This window comes from Cryptotermes secundus, unplaced genomic scaffold, assembly GCF_002891405.2.
Source record: "Cryptotermes secundus unplaced genomic scaffold, Csec_1.0 scaffold635, whole genome shotgun sequence".
In the NCBI taxonomy this organism is placed as follows: Eukaryota; Metazoa; Arthropoda; class Insecta; order Blattodea; family Kalotermitidae; genus Cryptotermes; species Cryptotermes secundus.
The window spans coordinates 715,193-735,215 of record NW_019733328.1 but is presented as its reverse complement, the minus strand read 5'-3'; the positions used below and the strand labels follow the sequence as shown (position 1 = coordinate 735,215).

The window sequence follows — 20,023 nt, the reverse complement described above, 5'->3', positions numbered from 1 at the left end:
TATCCTACCTCCCCCATTCGTGCTACATGCCCTGCCCCATTTGACACTTACGAATCTGTAATTAGGAGCTTAATTAAGTAGATGTTCTGTGTGTTTTTAATACATACTTAGCCTTTCGACATTCCGTTATTACAAAAAGTAGCTAAACCTGTTCGGGGGATCGAATGCTAAGAGGTTGGGAAATCCTGTCGGCATAATGTCTGACAGTGTTCCTTCGCCCACCTCCCCCAAGCCAGCAATATTTTCACAGGCGCACTGGGTCCCATACTGCCGGACAGGCTTCTGCTGTCATTCGCATATGCGGATGGGTTTTACTGCTATCGCAGCCAGCGGTCGATATTATCTCTAGAGGAGCTCATATCCGTAATGGACTATATCCCATGCCTTTTAGGTGACGGGCGCACAACTCGGTAAAGGAATCAAACGTTATCACGGGCTTTCACAGGCATGGAAATACAAGGGCAGAATTAAAATCTGTTCAAGGGAAACAGGCTGTGGTCACGCGTGTGGGTTCCTATGTGGTTTATTACGTCAGTATCTAGACCATACAGCGTGAATGGCATAATGATAAATTGATACTGAACTGGTAAGGATCTGTAAAGAATCATTCGTGGCCTAACCGTGGCGTTTTCCCAATGTTTATTTAAGAATTACGCCATGAACACGTATAGAGGAGTGGCCTGTAGTCCGCAAGCGAACTATACCGACCGAGCGACCGCCACTTGTCGGCGAAGTTGGTGCCAACTTTAGCGGATAGAGGGTGTCGCGTGGTCAGCGCAATGGATCTTCATTGCTGTTAATCTCGGTTTTCTAGACCAGAGCTGCTATTTGCTTGAAATATCTCCTCAATTATCCTCACGAGGCTGAGTGGACCCCATTACAGACCCGCCGTCCAGACTAAGCCATCCCGCCTCCTTATCTGAGAGGACAGTGAGAAAAACAACGGAATGTCTCAGTCATGATAGCCAGTTCAAGAGAGTTACCGCCACGCCAACCTACTCCATCAAGCAAATGGAATACAATTTCTGTAGGACTGTGTCGGACCTGACGAATCCATGAGTTACTATATTCTGAGACGTAACTTCGTGTAGTTTTGTTGATCGTTAACAAAGTTTATGGGGGATAAAAAGTTCCTTCGAAAAGCTGGTAATAATATACCACATTAAATAGCGTCACATCCCATAGGGGTTACTCAACGTCCAGGATTTGATCACCTCAGTAATATCTTGTGAAGAGTACAAATTACGTAGCGCCTCATTACGCACTCTTCTCAAGCTTTGTCGTCACTCCCTCGCGCCTATCCAAAGCCACAGCTCTGCACACTCCTCAGAGATGTGATCGCTAAGTGGAAGTAAAAATCACGCTCTCTCTCTCTCTGCTATTTGTTTTAGCAATGCAAAAATGCTTCAAGGATAAAATAACTGAACGCTCAAGGCTTGGATGTGTAGTCACGTGAAAAAAAAAAAAAAAAAAAGCAAGGAAAATAACTCAATACGCATTCTAGTTCCTGCAACGAAGCAATGCGTCTGGGCACATTTCAATGTCTGTGTACCATCACGTGGTTTCTGTAGGCCTACACACAAGACATTTGTTCTGTGCGTATAAATTTCGCCCATCTTGTAAGAGCCTGGATAGCTTAGTCAGTATAGAGGTGGGCTATGGGCTCAACGGCCCGAGGTTCGATTCCCGGAAGGGGAAAGAGATGTTTCTCTATTCCGCGTCCGGAGAGTAAAGCTGACCATTCTTCTCCATCTAATGCCGAGGTCAAGAACGGTGGATCTATAACTCCACTCCCCCATACGTCATCATGGCGTGGCGTTTGATTAATTAATTAAACCCAAGGGCAGCTTTACTTCTCTCTCTCTCTCTCTCTGTCTCTGAGCTTTCTTTCTGACGTTCTTGTTGTTATGCAAAGAGGTGCAAAACTGCACTATGAATTGACCAACAGAAATTTGGGGGGAGGGGGTTCTGGCGTAAACTGGTACATGGGTCACCGTATTATGTTTGAGAAACCCTGTTCTTTTTTCCTTTGGTGCTACAGCACAAATTTGGGCCTTGGCCTACCTCCATGAAACTCTCCGTTTCACTTCGGTTTACTAGATTTTAGACATTCAGTAGGACTCCTTGGACGGGTGATCAGCTCGTCGTAAGGCCTCTACCTATACACACACAAACATTAAACATCCATGCCCTGAGTGGGATTCGAACCCACCATCCCGGCTTCCGAGCGAACGAAGACATTACATGCCTTAGACTGCTCGGCTACAGTGACAGGCGAACCCCTGGGTTATCCACTAATACCTTAATAAACGTCATCCACCGTATTATAATTATAATATATATATAATATATATAATTGCAAAAAGAAGCTGTTTTTAACATTCGAGACTTCACTCACAGCATCTATAAGGCTCTGCCTTTCTGACTTAATGAAGTTGTAGAACCTATGACGGTCCTCCAAAACGAAGACGTCAATCGATTTTTTGCATATCCGAAGTTGCATCACAGGCAGTGTGAAAGAATTCGTGATACGAAGTGGGCTGCAATACTCTAGACTATGGAATCATCATCATCATCATCATCATCATCGTCATCGTCATCGTTATCGGTGGCTCAATAGCCCTGTGTAGGCCCTGTCCTTCTTCAGAAGCTTCGGCCAGTCTTCTCTACTTAGTAAGTTGGTCTGGCCGGGTGTTGCTTCTTCAGTTTTCGTGATATTTTTTCCCAGGGTGGAGTTGCCAGCCCCACACCCAACCCCCAGCAATCCTGAAGGGTCAGTGTTTTCTATCAGGACTGTCTCCCTTAGTTGGTTGGTCCCAATATGGAAGCGTCAGAACTCGAGTGAACAACTTAGGCGTGAAAGACGTTGCCCAGGGGTCATGACGTGGACATGAGCGCATCGGACTCGGTATTGCCGGAGATCTGACAGCACACAAAAACACAACAAACTCCGTGGCCTGTAGTCCGCAAGCGAACTATACCGACTGAGGGACTGCCGCTTGTCGGCGAAGTTAGGACCAAATTTTGCGGATATAGGGTGTCGCGTGGTCAGCGCAACGGATCCCCACGGCCGTTAATCTTTGTTTTCTATTAGACCGGAGCCGCTATTTCCTTGAAACATCTCCTCAATTATCCTCACGAGGCTGAGTTTACCCCGTTCCAGACCCACTACTTCTCAGAAAATGTGGTAGCGCCGGGAATCGAACCGAAATGCACCCTCTGACCCCCAAGACGACGGAATAAACCAATAACACAGCGCCTTCTTGCACAATACTTAACTCTCTTCCTCATGAATTAACAAATCAACTCTTTGCCAGTAAAAGCTTGATGGTTAACCATCGCTAATACCAAAACCAATCGGCACAAAGAATACTAAACCATCCTCATGACTTCCACTTTAAGCCAGTCCTTGCATTTACTTCTCGGTCTTCCAAATGGCTGCTTTCAAAGAGGTTTCAGTATCAAAATTTTACATCGCTTCTTGTTTCTCCCACCCGATTTACACACGCATTGCTTTCCCAACAGTATGTGACGCATACATCACAAACCTACTCGCTGTGCAACGTCCCCAAATGTCCACATACTGCTCCTCTCATGCGTCCCATGGCTTTTGTGGGCACTGAATCAAGTTATACATAAAATCGTGGCTGGAAAACACCATGAAAATAAACAATTTGGAAAAAGATACGTACATGGTTAGATAATATTAAATTGATACTAATTCCATTGGACTGGCTACAGAACGAAATAACAGACGGGAGGGCTCAACACGTCGCCTCATGACGAGCGGAGCCTGGCGATCCCTGGCCCTGTCAACGTGTAACGTGGCAAGTAGAAACATTAGCACAGTTACCACATCTTCATTTCAACCCCAGACGTCAAAGAGTGCAGTCGTAAGCTTCCAGAGGTCACAGTCTATATTAATATCTCTGGTGGAATCGTATTCGTATATAAATCATACAACTGGCAACGCGCCTCGTCAGCAAGTGACTGAAGGACAATGCTGTATCAAGTTGGACAGAAGGGATAATGAAATCGAGGACGAACTGTAACGCTGAACTTTAGGGTCCTGATTATGGAGCTGGACAATTAATTACACCTGGAAGGGCACTAACTTCGCCAACAAGCGGCGGTCGCTCGGTCGGTATAGTTCGCTTGAGGACTAAAGCCACGGAGTTTGTTTGTTTGGAAGGCGATAACATTTGGGCTTCATCAAGTAATTAAAAGGTGAAATTATCCCAGTTCTTAATTAAGTACCAAACTATAAAGATGCATGACGAGTAAAAGTATAGTTCCACGTATTCCTAACCTCGGCACTAGGTAGAAGAGAGTATTCGGATTCACGATCGAACTGCTTTACCCCCGCAGAAAAGGCCCAAGGTACCCAAAGTTGTGAGAGCCCCAGGGCCAGCCTGGGAGCGCTGACACCAGTTGTCATGTGACTGAGTGGTTACAGACGAGGTTTAGATTAGTAATTGGATTTACTGACCAATTACGGACCATAACTATAAGTAATTATACTGTTCTCGCTAATTCATACGCTCTACAAATCACCACAACACGCATTAAGTCTTCTCAGTCTGCTGTATCTTCACCGGTTGTCGCTTAGTAACGGCTTCCAACGCCGTGGCTTCCTCGGCTTCCGTATTCTAACGCCCTTATTTGGCGGTAACTGTCTCACAACTAATTAAATTCTAGACTTCTCCTGCTTATAACATCTCGGCACGGACCACATAGAAACACATCGCTTCCAACAGTTCTTCTACTGTTGCGTCACGCAGCTGTCGCATGGACCGCGTAGAGAATACTCTTCCCAGTTAGTCCATTGGTGCGTGTTAGGAATGTGTTGCCCAGCAACAGGCGTTTTTTACAAAGTCGTTACTTAGCAACGGGTCTACATGTTACAATATATTGCCCTTGCTGGAACTGAACACCGAGTCAGTGGTTATCCAGCCCTCGACCCTGTCACTATACTGGCTCAGATATCCTGGTCATATCTCTTAAAATGCTTTAGGCAAGCTTTGTGAAACTTAATGACATGACCATTATGTGCTGATGCCATAAGTCCTTCTTCCAGTGACAATATGGCAAATCCTTCAACTTGTTTCATAGGCAGAAGGCAAAAGTAAATGTTGATAATGCATTTGCAGGCTTTACTGACACCGCCTACTTCAAGTTATTAGCTCGCGTAAATTCAAACAAAAATAAAATGGGGGAAAGAGGCAGCAGGACAAGAAGTACACAAAAATTATTGACCGTCAGATCGCTACTGGGGAATCCCCAGTCCCGCACCTTGAACAGAAACTAGTGCGTCCACGTAGGTTTCAGAAATATCACAGAAGGCTGTACAGTCAGTCTCTTCAGACGATGAAATTGGAAATCTCAGTTATCATGTAGCTTTGCTGGTTGGATTCAGAAACGAAACGAATACCATTCCACCATTAACGAGCGTTTGGTTAGCGAAATTCTGTGTTACCTCATTATCGTTCCATTTGGATATAGGTGATGAACTTTTGCTACAACAGTAAACGATTCGCGACCGACATCAGATGCCCATCCACCAGAACTGTATTAAATATAAATTTTCAAACGTGTTTTCCTTTACCCAATTGTACCACATACTTAATTAGAACTGTTCATTTCAAATTTAACTTTAGCTGTACAAACAACTTTTCTCTGAAGAAAGCAGTCTTCTGGGATTTGGCACCGTGTATATGTGGTGTTAACCGACGTTTCGGAGGAACGTATCGCCTCCATCTTCATCCCAGAAGACTGCTTTCTTCATAGTCACCGCCGTGAAAGCCTCAAATCTTACAACTTTTCCTCTGTTTACACAAAAGACTTTTGTTAACGGTGAGTGAAATCTTTGAAATTAGGAAATTTTGGGGTCATCATACTAACGAGCCATTGATCGTTTAATGTACGTGAGTTCTGTAGTAGGTCATGAATGAGCGAGCAGTCTTTGTTTCTAACAATGAATGGCTTTCTCTGGAATCTGATACACTATAATAAACGGCATTTCTGATCCGTATCTTCAGTTTACCTGCATCAACAATAAAAAAACACCATCCTTCCATCCTCTGTGGTATATATTTATGCCTGACGCCATTATTCACCTCGATAGTATACTCTACAGGTAGAAGGTAAAGTTGTCCATGTGCTTAATTCAGTAAGCAGCAAGCCATGAAGAGGTACTGGGGAGTGGAGGTATACGAGTAGTTCCACCATTCTTGACATCGGCACTAGACGGAGGCCGCTTTACCCCCGGTACCCATTGTATAGGAGGCTGGGGTGGGCTCCAGGGCCGGTCTTGACGTTGTAAAGTAGAGAAAGATCTCTTGACCCTTCCGGGAATCGAAACCAGGCTGTCCAGTCCGTAGCCCGTCGCTACACCGACTGCGCTAATAGGGAATAAACAATATATTCTGTGTGACTGTGACTGATGTTACATCGGTGAAACAAGCAGACCTTTAGAAGTACGCATTAAGGAGTACAAATATAACTTTACGCAAGGTCTGGTTGAAAAATCAGAATTAGTCAAACATGCTTCTGAAGAAGATTGCTGTTTCTTATGCTGATACCATACAAAGAATTTATTTCTCCAGTGATGACTTCAATTCTGATAGTTCTCTGGTGCTAGGCCTCATACGCGTGGAGTTCTTAATGTTCTAACGGTTTTTTTACTTAACTCTCACAGATGGTTTGTGCTGTGTTTGGCTTGTATACCCTGTCTTGTGTTGGTGCAGGTGTCCACATATTGAAGAAAGAGGCCTGCTCAGCGCAAGCCAGTTTGGTTTTCGTGCACGTCACAGCACGACCTTGCAATGTATGAGGCTGGCGGACCACGTGAACCTTAATTTCAACAATAAAATGTCTATGGCCCCAGTGTTCTTGGACATCGAAAAAGTCTTTGATACCATGTGGCACTCAGGTTTGCTGTATAAGTTATCAAAATTGAAATTCTCGAACAGTTTGACCAAACTTATTGGATCCTTTCTTTCTCAACGTAAGTTCAGGGTTTCGGTTGAAGGACAAATGTCAACGCCAAGAGAAATGCAAGCAGGGGTGCCACAAGGTTCTGTCCTTTCCCCCATTCTTTTCAATATATACATTAATGATGCCCCCCAAACACATGGTGTTCACCTGGCCCTCTTTGCGGACGACACTTGTCTGTATGCGACAGATCGCAAGGAGGGTTTTATTGTTAGAAAACTCCAGCGCGGTCTCAGCTCAATGGAGACCTGGTGTGAGCGGTGGAATATAAAAATTAATTAAGATAAGACTCAGGGGGTCTACTTCTCTCGTAGTCGTCGACCGCCTGAGTCTTGTCTCACTCTAAATGGACGAAATATTCCATTTGTAACTAGTGCAAAATATCTAGGTGTAATCTTCGATAAGAGAGTTACATGGAGATTGCACATAGAAATGATCGAAGTCAAGGCCTTCAGAACATTCATTAGGGTACATTCCTTATTCAAAACTGAGCGATTGAGCGCTAACATTAAACTGACCCTCCACAAAGCTCTTATTAGATCCGTAATGACTTATGCTAGTCCCGCCTGGGAGTTCGCGGCAGACACTCATCTACTGAAATTGCAGCGCCTGCAAAACAAGGTTCTCCGCACCACTGGCAATTTTCCAAGGCGCACACCGGTCCACGAGTTTCGCATGGCATTCAAAATCCCGTACGTATGTGACTTTGTAACAAAATTATGCAGCCAGCAAGCAGAAGTCATACAAAATCATGATAATGAGAATGTTCGCAATATTGGTCAAGGCGAAGCCCGCCACAGAAAGTATAAGAGGCTTAAACTTGGCGGCGGTCAGGCACACGACCGTTCAAGTGACTAGACTGCCGTGGTAGCGAATACTACTAGAAATAGGACATAATCTGCTGTACTGAGCCTGGACTGATAGAGGCCTTGTATATATTGCACACTGGAGTAGATATTAAGTATAATCTTGTAAATAGGTGTACATACTGACAATAGACTTAATATTACCGAATACGACTGAGAAATGACAGACCCCGACCTCTCGTCAGAGAGGGCGCCCCACATGGACAGGACAGTTAACTTTCGTATAAAAAGAAACTTCTGGACATGAGCCAGACAGACTGACCGACCGTCAGTTGCAACATAACTTTGACTGTGACTTGGTGCAGGTGTCCGAAGATAGTGACTAGCTCTATCGACTGGGCCCAACTGAGAAGGTTCTACCTGAAGACGGAGAAAGAACAGAGTCTCTGAAACGTAATGTTTTAAATAAAAACAGGAAGATGAATAACGTCGAGAAACATTGAGTATTGAGTATTGAGGGGGTGGGTTACCCCATGCACCGCGACCAGTTTGATCTATTGTGCGTCCCCCTTTGAATTTCTACTGTCTCCATACCCTATCGGTACTGGTGCTTGCTATCGTTCCCTTTCTGCCAGCGAGGTTTCGAGTTTCTACTGGCAGTGGTATCTGATAGTTAGTCCCTTTCTGTCAGTGAGGTCGTCCCTCCTCTGGCAGCGGTACCTAACCTCCCCCATCTACCGGAGGCATTGGAAACTATTTGGGCGGGAAATTGCCTAAATTTAGCTCAGAGGTCTCCTAGAGACATGAGGTTCTCTTACGTGCAGTAAATCTACGACACGAGACCCACGGCTTTAAGTCCATTCCGGAGGACTTGTTCCCTGAATTTTTCCGCTCTTAAAAATTCCACGACTTCCGCCGGGTTTGAACCCGCGTACCTTGAGTCATGAGGTGGGAACGTTACCGCTAGACTACGGAGGCCGCAATGTCGAGTAACATAATATCTGTATTAATGCACCATCGTCACCAACTTTTAGATCTTATATTCCAAAGATCTGAAATCCCACTGGGAAATGCATCTTCGCAGAACTACACAAAATGGAGTCTGTAGCTCTTCAATGATATGGTCGACGTCACTACTCCCTGAGTACAAAATGCTTCTATTAATGTACTGTCTTAACTTCTGAGGGCTCTCGACTAAAGTTGCTTGCACACGCTGGACAGTCTCGGCCGATGGCCCCGGCCGGCCTGTTCGTTTCGCAGCGCAAAGGCAGTCACTCGGCTGCAATTTCTTGTACCACTCACGAATTGTTTTGTCTGTAGGTGGTTCTATGTGAGACTTGGTCCGAAACTTCTGTTACACCGTCACAACTGACTCAGTTTTGGCAGATTCCAAGACACAGAACGCTTTCTTATCCTCTGTCCTCGCCATGTTTTGTCACGACTGCCCCTAGCCGTGAAATCTGCAAGTACGCCATGGCGCCTATTACCCAGACAAACTTGGAGAGATTCTATACCTTCTGATGTTCTCCTTTCTGCTGTGTCTGTCTTGGTTGTCGCGCTGCCGAGTTCGGAATTTCAGGAGGGACTTATTATTTGCCCCGTATGCATGACCCACAACGTCCTTTATTATAAAAATCCATAAACCTTTTTTTTTCCTTGGAACTACAGCCCCAGTGGGCCTAGGCCTACCTCCATGAACTTCTCCGTTCACTTCGGTTTTTCTAGATCTCACACATTCGGTAGGACTCCTTGGGCGGGTGTTCGGCTCGTCGCAAGGCCTCTACCTGTATACAAACACAGAAAAACGCACACACACACAAACCAAACATCCATGCCCTGAGTGGGATTCGAACCCACGATCCCGGTTTCCAAGCGAGCGAAGATAGTACATGCCTTAGACCTCACGGCTACCGTGACCGGCCCCATAAACCTTACCACTTCTAAATAATTCCATTAAAAGTAGCATTTGTGTCTTGTAATAAGAAACTGTTTTTTTTCTCTCTGGAATCAGCCTGCAATAGAATTTCTGCATTAATTTCTTAACTTTTCCCTTGATTTCAACAGGCAGTTCTCTAGTGTTTCATTAATTATAAATTCTTGGACCTGTCCTCTTAACATACAGAATACAAAACACTTGGTTAACGTAATAAACCCCGTCTGTGATGAGGTCATGAATATCGCATACTGTAATTAAGACCTTACTGATCTCAAACATGGTAGCATGACACATCTCACACGCTTTTGGATGCTTCATCTTCATGTACGATTGTTTCTGTACCGTAATTCACCGGGGAAGCTGGCCCAGAAGCGTGAGCTCCGCTGGGATTTTTCGTTAGGATCAGGGGGCAGCCAGAAAAATTGCTTACGAACTTACGGTTGACCCTTGTAAGAATATTCGAGGACCACTCTTTCGAGCTGTGGGTCTCTGTATAGAAACATGGATGTCACACTTAAAAATAATTGTAAATTTTTGTATTAATATTTGGTATAATACATCCTTTTCCCCATTTTTAATTATTTTAATCTACGAACGTGGGGAGGGGGCCGTTGCCTGGCTTTATTACCCGTTTCCGGTGCCCATCCGGCAGAGACGCTTCTGAGTTGTATTAAGGCGACGCCCGATCTCAATGTCGGCCGGACAGCGACTATCCTGTCAGAGGCGTTCTGTGGTTTTCCTCAGTTCTTCCATGCAAATTCTGGAATAGTACCTTAAATTAGGCAGTTCCTTCGAAACTTTGGTATTTATCTGCCAAACTACACTGCCTTACATCCTATAAGATACGTTTTACCCTGTACATAGAGGAAGCCGGGATAGCGCAGTCGGTATAGCGATTGGCTACAGGCTGGACGACAGGTCGGAGTTCGAGTCCTTGTATGGTCAAGAATTTTCTCCTCTCCACGTCGTCCAGACAGGATCTGGGGTTCACCCAGCCTCCCATCCAATGGGTCCTGGGGGCTCTTTCCCCGGGGGTAAACCGGGCGAGGCGTAAAGCTGACTACTCACCTATAGCTACTGCCGAGGTCAAGAAAATGTGGATGCATATATACATTCCCCCATACGCCTTCATGGCGTAGTGTTAGCTAGTTAAGCATATTGACAACTTCACTTCTTTACTTTTTTACCATAGAGGCAGCAGGTCGCCCCGAAACGTTGGGATCTGCCTACCAAACTAACAGCATCACATTCTAGAAGGTATGTTTCACCCCTCAAGATGGAGGCAGCAAATTTCTCCGAAACGCTGGCATTTTTCTACCAAACTACATGGTCTCAGATCCCAGAAGACATTCTTCTAACCTGAATACCGAAGCAGGTCGCTCCGAAACGTCGGGATCTCTCTACCGAATTACATGGTGTCACGTCCCAGAATACCGCAACACTGCTCAAGTTTCGCAAGGGATTGAGGTTGATGTGTCAATCCAGTGCATCTGGGTTACATTGCGACGCTGCTAAGGGTGACAAGCCCCACTGTCTGTGCTTTAAAGACCAGTACGAAGGTCTCCGCCCTTGCTCATTGACGATCACATCACGTACAGATAGATACGTGTAACAATGGCGGCTGGGACGGACGATCCATGGAACAGGAGACTTAGTAGTCCTTGAAGGCGCTGACAAAAACTGCCAGTGTACACCGTGGAACTGGTAATTCCGGAGGCAAGCACACTTCACTATTCTGATCCTCTAGCCGTCAGCACAACGGATACTTCAACATGAGACAGACTACTTGTTTACATTGGTTTCATCTTCAGGTGGTTTCAATAAATACGTCTCATATTATTGACATATCCTAATATGAATCCATATTACTGTTGATCATTATAATCATCATAGTACATATAATTACTCGTATTAATAAAATTTCAAACCGGTCACGGTAGCCGAGCGGTCTAAGGCATGCACTGTCTTCGCTCGCTCGGAAGCCGGGATCGTGGGTTCGAATCACACTCAGGGCATGGATGTTTGTGTGCGTTTTTCTGTGTTTGTCTACAGGTAGAGGCCTTGCGATGAGCTGATCACTCGCCCAAGGAGTCCTACCGTATGTGTAAGATCTAGTAAACCGAAGTGAAACGGAGTTTCATGGAGGTAGGCCTAGGCCCAAATTGGGGATGTAGCGCCACAGGAAAAAAAATATATGTATATCAAACAGATTTAATTTTTTTTTTTAATTTCTCTCGTCGTTACAATGTAAAATTCTATGTTATTTGTCGCGTAATGTAGGTGGTGATTATGGTCCGGGTCCGATGTTTGGTACTATTCCCTTACAATGTTATTATTAGTTTCTTGGTTCTTTTACGTCTTTCTTCTTGCCTTCTTCACTGTGACGACATGACCGAGTGTTTCTCTCCCTTTGGAGCGCGCTCTGTACTTCTGCATGTTTGCTTCTGTGTTGTTCCTGTTCATGGTTTCAATGTGGAGTATCACATCATGACACAAAACAGGACACATTTCGCTGGCCTTAAAAGCACTCGAACCTTCTAAGTTTTCAGTGTCGCCAAGAATAATGTTTTGCGTGATGTGACACCGTGTAGTCTGCAATAAATTCTTCGCTGCTTCATTTTTCATGGTTGTCTGCTTGCTTTACAACTCAAATCCACGCCACGTTCTGCAATTCTAACCGAAGTTATTACGCTAGACTCCGATATCTACCGACATACCGGATCTATCTATGACTCTGCAGTCATTTTGTTTCACCTTGGCCGCTTTTTCATTTTCTTAATCCTATACACAGTCGGCAGAACTCCTTGGACGGGGGATCAGCCCGTCGCAAGGCTGCTACCTACACAGAGAACAACACAAACACAGAATTAACGCATACAATACAGACATCAATGCCTCGAGTGGGATTCGAACCCACGATCACAGTGGTTTCGAAATACTTCTGTATTTCCTGAATGAAAGGTATTGTGAAGATTATTGTTTTGTGGTATGTGACGCCGTGTAGTGTGGTAGACAGACAGCAACGTTCGGACGAAGATGCTGTCTTTAGTCTTCATGCTAGAGGAGTGTCATCTCGGATGAGGCCGCCCAGATACGTACCAACGTTTCGTAGAAACCAGCTCCATCTAAAGGTAAAGTTGTACCTGTGCTTAACTAATGAAGCACTACGCCATGAAGGCGTATGGGGGAGTGGATATATATATCCACATTTTCTTGGTCTCGGCACTAGCTGGAGGTGAGTGGTCAGGTTCACGCCCCGACCTGCTCCATCGTCAGGGTTAAAACCCCCTGGAATGTGAGGTCGTGTATACTGCTTGATAGGAACCAATGTTTCGAAGGCACCTGCTGCCTACATATTCAAGATATAATAAACGCAGCTACATAGTATAACATCCCAGATGACAGCAATTCTCTATGGGGAGAACACTGTACAAGCTCATCCACGCTGCGTACTTCTGAAGGTAGCAGTTTTCTCAGAAATATCAGTAACAATCTACCAAACTACACGACGTCACAATAATCTTCATGTTACAAGCAGCGGGAACCTTAAATCAGGGAAATAAGTGTGCTTTAATTATGTAACTCGGTTTCTTCATTTGATCCTTCAATAAGGAGAATTTCGCGACGCGTTTATCTCATTTGAGTGATTTCTTACTTAAACTTCTTTTTCGCAGCATCACATATAAATTGTCACGATTTAAGGCGTGTGACTAGAGACTGGGTGTGGATTACTGAACAGATTTACTGACCACTTACACACCCCACTCGGAACTACAAGTAATTACAGCGTTATCACTGACATCCACACTTTAAAAACCACGACAAGATCCACTAAGACTGTTTCCAAACTGCTGTATCTCCGACAGCCATTCCCTGGCAACGCCGCTTCTAACAATGGAGATTCTTCAGTTTCCCGCGCTCAGGTCCTATCTTAACAGCCTCCCGTGCAGAATTCCTTGCAACTCTCAACCAACTACAGCGCCATCTCTTCTCAGCCTCTCTTGCAGAGCTCAAGTGAACTGGTTGCGCCAATTCTATTCTCCTTACAACTCCTCGGCGCGCACCGCGTAGGCAACGCCTCGTTTCCCCCGATGCACGCGTAAACGTTGCCACGGGAACGTGTTTACCGAACAGTAACTCTACTGTTGTAGAGGCGTGTTTACCACTCCCGTTGTTTGCTTCGCGGTCCCTGCCCAGCAACGGCTCTATACGCCACAGTACTTTGAGACTACATTTTCATGGGGGCGAAGGTTCCATTGCAGTCCCCTAGGTTGTCACCGTATAGTCTAGCAGGTGATCATCAACGTTTCGGAGGAACAACGATCAATCTCAGGATATCTACCAGACTACACGATGTCGTAACTCAGATGATCACAATCCACATTCTTACAATAGTGAATTGGTTGACTAGTACGATTCTTATGGCATTAAATCTTGGTATTAGGGGTGATAATGATAGTGTTGCGTACATGCCTCAGTGGTCTAGGAACGACCATGGTATTTAAGTGACCTCTTCTAGGAAAGGACCGTAAGGTCTCTATTGTTCAGTGTTGTACACAGTGAGAGTCGTGAAATGATTCAATGATTCAGAATGACATTGCAAAATATCATTCCTTAAGAAACCACGGATAGGTAATAAGAAAAACAAACTGTTATTTCTATCAGCCTCAAGTACAGGGTTTAGTTACGGTACAAGACTACACACGCACATACACACACAAAGAATTGCTGGGCCATAGTCCACAGAAAACATCAAGGCTAGAAAAACACAATGGCGACATTCCATACAGAGAGGTTCCCTTCTTAGAAAGATGATTTATCTCATGCTGTGGTCTAGTGGTCAGAGTTCCTAGCTACATATCCTGAGGTTCCGGGTTTAATCCCCGGCGCTACCAGATTTTCTGAGAAGTAATGGGTCTCGAACGGGGTCCACACAGCCTCGTGAGGATAACTGAGGAGCTACTTGAATGGAAAAGTAGCGGCTCCGGTATAGAAAACCGAAATTATGGCCGTGGGGATCCGTTGCGCTGACCACGCGACACCCTCTATCTGAAAAGAGGAAGAGAAGAGAAAATTCTTGACCCTGTCTCGAACACCGACCCCTCGGTCGATATACCGACTATGCTATCCCGGCTCCCTTTTAGTGGGTATCAGTATTATAAAATGATCTCCAATAGAGCACGGAACCACTTCATAAGGTGAAGAACTGAGTCTAGCAGCAGGATGTAAATACGATAATGAACCTTAAGGTTCCATAAAAAGCGGGGAATTACTTGACCGAGGGAGGTACCCAAGGGCAATAATATTGTTTTATACGCAAACTGAGTAGCGACGTATCTTTACTGCCATCCTGTATGTGCTTATGCGCTATAAACACTGCCAACACACATCTTTAAGAATGGCCACTGTGTTACGACAGTGAATAGCATTCCTGGGCTCCGACGCAATTAGCACACACTGTGACGGTTTTCCCCACCGACACCTGCACCGAAGTCAGGCGGTCACATGAAAGTGCGGCTCTGTTGGTTTCCATTCACCCGTCAAATACGTTGACAGTGTAATGCCATTCTTTAAGAAACATACCATAAACAAGCGGAGGAGCGCGGCAGCGTATTTGGTTGAGGCACTATGCTACAAGCCGGAAGGTCGCGGAATTGAATCCCGATGAGGTGGATCTTTTCAATTTACCTAATCCTTACAGCCGCACTAGGGCCCTGCGATCGACTCAGCCTCTAACAGAAATGAGTACCGGGAATATTCTTTGGGGTAAAGGGCGGCCGGCGCGTAAGGATGACAACCTTACCGCCATCTATGAGCCGAATGTCTACAAAGTGTGGGAAACTCAACACCTCACAACCCTATGGGCACCCACGGCCTGTTACAGGGATACCTTTACTGACTTTTACCACAAAGAAGCACTAAAAACTATGATAACAGAGGAACAGATAGTCCCCTGCCTAAGCTCCATGAAAGTGTCTATGAACGTGGAAGAAAATCTCAACGCATTATAGACAATAGAATTATGTAAAAGATAGTACGGCATGGCATGTATCGTGAATGGGGGAGAATATAGGATATTACTGTGAAAGCAAGAAGGAAAGAGAACACTAGGTAGACCAAAACGTAGGTGGGCGGATAATAATAAAACGGATCTTAGAGATAGGGTGGGGTGGAATGGACTGGATTGATCTGGCTCAAGATAGGGACTAGTGGAGGGCTCTTGTGAACACGATAATGGAACATTCGGGTGCAAACAAAATGTTGGGAAATCCTTGAGTATCTGCACAACTGGCGGCTTCTCAAAAAGGGCTCAGTTCCATGGAGTTAATTAGCCAGTTTCATATTCCATCCGCTTCAACCCAGGGGAAAAAAGGGTCCTCTATAACCGTTTCCACTCCATAGAAAACAATTTCTGGCACGGCGATTCTGTAGCAGTCACTGACGACCGAGGCAAGTCATCCAAATATCAGAGGTTTATTTTGTCTCAGTCTAATTACATCTGGATGCTGATAGTCAGAGAAAACATCCCTGGCAAGGACGACGTGTCTCACACATACAGGACATTTCATGTACATGCAAACATACGATACGCAGTTGCAAGAAACTGTTTACGTCCCACTGATGCTTGGAATTAAACAGAAGACGAATGGACCGTGAGAGTAATATTCAGGCCGTGATGTTACATCTGCTAGACGTACAGCAAGATATGAAGCAGAGGGCGGTGACTGCGGCTGAATTAAGGGGGGAGGGATGGTGACGCATTATAACTAAGTTCCTGACTAACCCATAAACACCATACATATTAGAGTTGAAGTGTGTGGTTTTCTGCATTGTAACGCCGTGTAGTTAGGTGAGGCCGGTCACGGAAGCCAAGCGGTCTAAGGCATGTATGTTTGGTATGTGTATGTGATTATTCTGTGTTTGTGTTCTCCTGTGTTTAGGTAGAGACCTTGCGATGAACTGATCACTCGTCCAAGGAGTCCTACCGTCTGTAAAATGATCAAAATAAAATAAAAAAACAAACAAACTCGATATCGTAAAATACAAGAGGAAAGGATTAAGTAAGGAAGTAGGTAGGAGACAGTTGGACGTTTCGGAATCTAAGTGTAAGCCGAGCTTGATGACTGCTTCTGTTGGTTTCTTGAGTGGGTTATTCTTTGATTCTGGAGACGGAGACCACATTTTCCTCCGAAATGTCTGGCTCTCTCCGAACTACAGTGTGTTACAATTCAAGAAATCGCGACTCTTCATAGTCACCGCTGTGTTAGTGGATTCGACAAAATTCACTGAGAGTTCTGTTCGGGATGGGCATGTCCAAATTACGCGGAGTACAACTGCCACATATGGTGGAGTAGAAATAGACTCAACGGCCTACAACGATTTCTTAAGTACCTGTTGTAATTGCTGTCATAATGCTGACTAATTTTCAACCTTGCAGCCAGCTTAACGTGATATACAAAGTAAAGCCATCAGCGAAACAAAACCCCAGTATTCGACGTCACAGAACCATCATAAGTCAACCGTCTCGTAATTTCCAATGAAACTACTTTCCTCATTAACAATTATGCTGGCCTTAAATGATCAAGGGGGGAAATTTTGGGGCGTAACGTAACGTCACATAATTTCAGCCGGAAAACCTGAAAGGAAGAACATCTGCAAGAATAATATTAAACAGATTCTAAAGAAACAGATTATGATGATGCGGACTGGATTAATCTGGCTCGGAACAGAATCCCGTGGTCTATTCTTACGAACACGGCAAAGATTGAGAATTCTGAGACTATCTGTGCGCCTATTAATTTTATATGGACTCTGTTAGATGCAATTTGCTAACATCGTAGCGTAGTGATCAACAGACCTGCCTTGTATTCGACGAAGACGCGAACCTAGGCCCCGATATGGGGCTAAGCAAAATATATCGGATATTTTTGCAGTACATAACACAAAATGACATTACTATTCTAGCAATTTCATTTCTAACTAATTTTTAATGTAAAGTTGTACCCGTGTTTAATTAATTAAGCACTATGCCATGAAGACATATGGGGGAGTGGATGTATACCTCCATCATTCCTGACATCGGAACTATATGGAGATACGTCATCAGCTTCACGTCCCTGCCGATTTACCCGCTGGGCAAACAGCCACCCCGGTACCCATTGCACAGGAGGCTGGATGGGCCCCAGAGCCGCTCCTGACGCTGTGAAGAAGAGAAATATCATATCCTTTCCGGGATTAGAACTCCGACCGTTCAGCCCCTCGCTATACCGACTGAGCTATCCCGTGTTCATTCTCAATTACTGGAAAATAATTTTTGCTGTCCAGTCTTGACACCTGCAAGCGATCTCTTCGCAACGTTAAAATTATCAAATTATACAAGGCGTTCCGGGAAGAGCTAATCGCCTACTTCCCTTTGATACGACCATGGATCGCAAACAAAATTATGCGTCCAACAATCCTTCCGTTGCCTAGCACCGAAAAGAGGGATACACATACAGACAGACACAGGCCGATGGGAGGGATTTATGAACTATGACGTTGAGATGGGCTCAGGTGCCGTGATATACATACCAAGTTTCACAAAGATTGGCCCAAGCATTCAGAAGTTCATCCAAGGGGATAGACAGACACATAGAAACAGCTTGGAGATCGCATAAGCATACAATAGGAAAGTAGGCTAAAAATGGCCGTGTAGTAAAAACATTTAAAAATAGGTTTACAAGTGAATCATTTTACAAAAGAAATTTCAGTGGATACTACACAGTGCCCTCTTAACCACGTGTGTGTTAAATTTCGTAACTGCATAGCTCATGGCTGCATCTGCACTTAATACAATTAAAATTGTGGAGACAGAGGCTCACAGCCCCCCCCCCCGGGAGTCATTCCAAATACAGGAACGTCGCGGTGCAACTGCTAACACTTCTGCTTCTTTGGGAGGAGGGGGGGGGTTATAGGTAAGGTAATTTGTTAGTGTGCTTAACTAACTAACCACTACGTCATGAAGGCGTATGGAGGAGTGGATATATAGATCCACGTTTTCTTGACCACGACATTAGCTGGAGGTGAGTGGGCAGCTTCACATCCCGGTCGCTTTACTCCTGGAGAAAGAGCCACCGGTACCCATTGAATAGGAGGCTGGGCGGACCCCAGAACCGGTCTGAATGACATGAAGAACAGAAAATTCATGACCCTGGCGGGACTCGACCTTAGACCTCTCCGTCGTACAGCCCGTAGCCAATCGTTATACCGACTGCGCTATCCAGGCTCTCTTTTTGGGGGAGGGGTCTCAAACGTCGGCCCGCAAACAGACTGTCTATGTCGCCCGTGGTTTTTCGTGACTCCAGACCGATTCTGTGGCAGTTCCTCAAAACAGGCCCTCCCCATTTCCACAACTTCCCAACTCATGATCCACAAATGTGGATGTGTGTTATTTGTCTGCCGTCTTATTGTAGTACCGCTGCCACCGGGTGAAAACCCATTTGCAGTTAAATAATAATAATAATAATAAATCGCCCAATATTTCTAAATACGGTCTACTTATTTCTTATTTTCTTTTAGGTGCAGCATTTGTGAGCATAATGATACAGCAATCTTCAAGTCAGATCGCTAGTGTGAGAGCAAAGCAAGACGCAGAGAGCAGAGATCGATTCAACTTCTTTGACCTAGAACTTCTTAAGGTAACTTTCATCAGCAGCAGCGCAGGTCATACATTCATAAAGCAATAATACTGTACTTAAGCACATATTACGCGCAATGCATGCTCTATGGGAGCGCTTTTTAACTACATTTCAAGCGGATTTATATGTATTTCACTGCAGATTTTTAAGTATCCTAATAAATACAGCATACAGTCCTACTAATTTATTGTGTCCTCTAACGTGGGCGGAAGAGAGGGAAGAAAAAGAGTAAAAGTAAAGTAAAGCTATCCCTGTAAGAGGCCGTGAGACGTTGAGGGTCCCACATTACCTAGACAATCGGCTCAGAGATGGCGGTAAGGTTGTCAGCCTTACGCGACAGCCGCGCTTTACTCCCAAGGAAATTTAATTAATTCCTGGTACTCATTTCTGTTAGAGACTGAGTCGACCCCAGGGCCATAGTGCGGCCGGAAGGATTAGGTCAATTTAAAAAAAAATCCAATGACCTCATCGGGACTTGAACCCGCGACCTTCCGGCTTGTAGCGTAGCCCCTCAACCAACTAGGCTACCGCTGGGGAGTAAAGCGAGGGCGGCGCGTAAGGCTGACAACCTTGCCGCCATCTTTGAGCCGACTGTCTAAACAGTGTGGGAG

At 44.9% G+C, this 20,023-nt stretch overlaps 1 protein-coding gene across 1 annotated transcript in view; it reads left to right on the top strand.

Moving 5' to 3' along the window:
* The window catches only part of LOC111868029, a 65,929-nt gene that overhangs the window by 28,341 nt on the left and 17,565 nt on the right, over positions 1-20,023 (top strand). Inside the window, exon 11 of the mRNA XM_033752904.1 lies at positions 19,294-19,412. Coding sequence (XP_033608795.1) covers positions 19,294-19,412 — 119 coding nt within the window. The remainder of the gene's footprint in view (positions 1-19,293; positions 19,413-20,023) is intronic.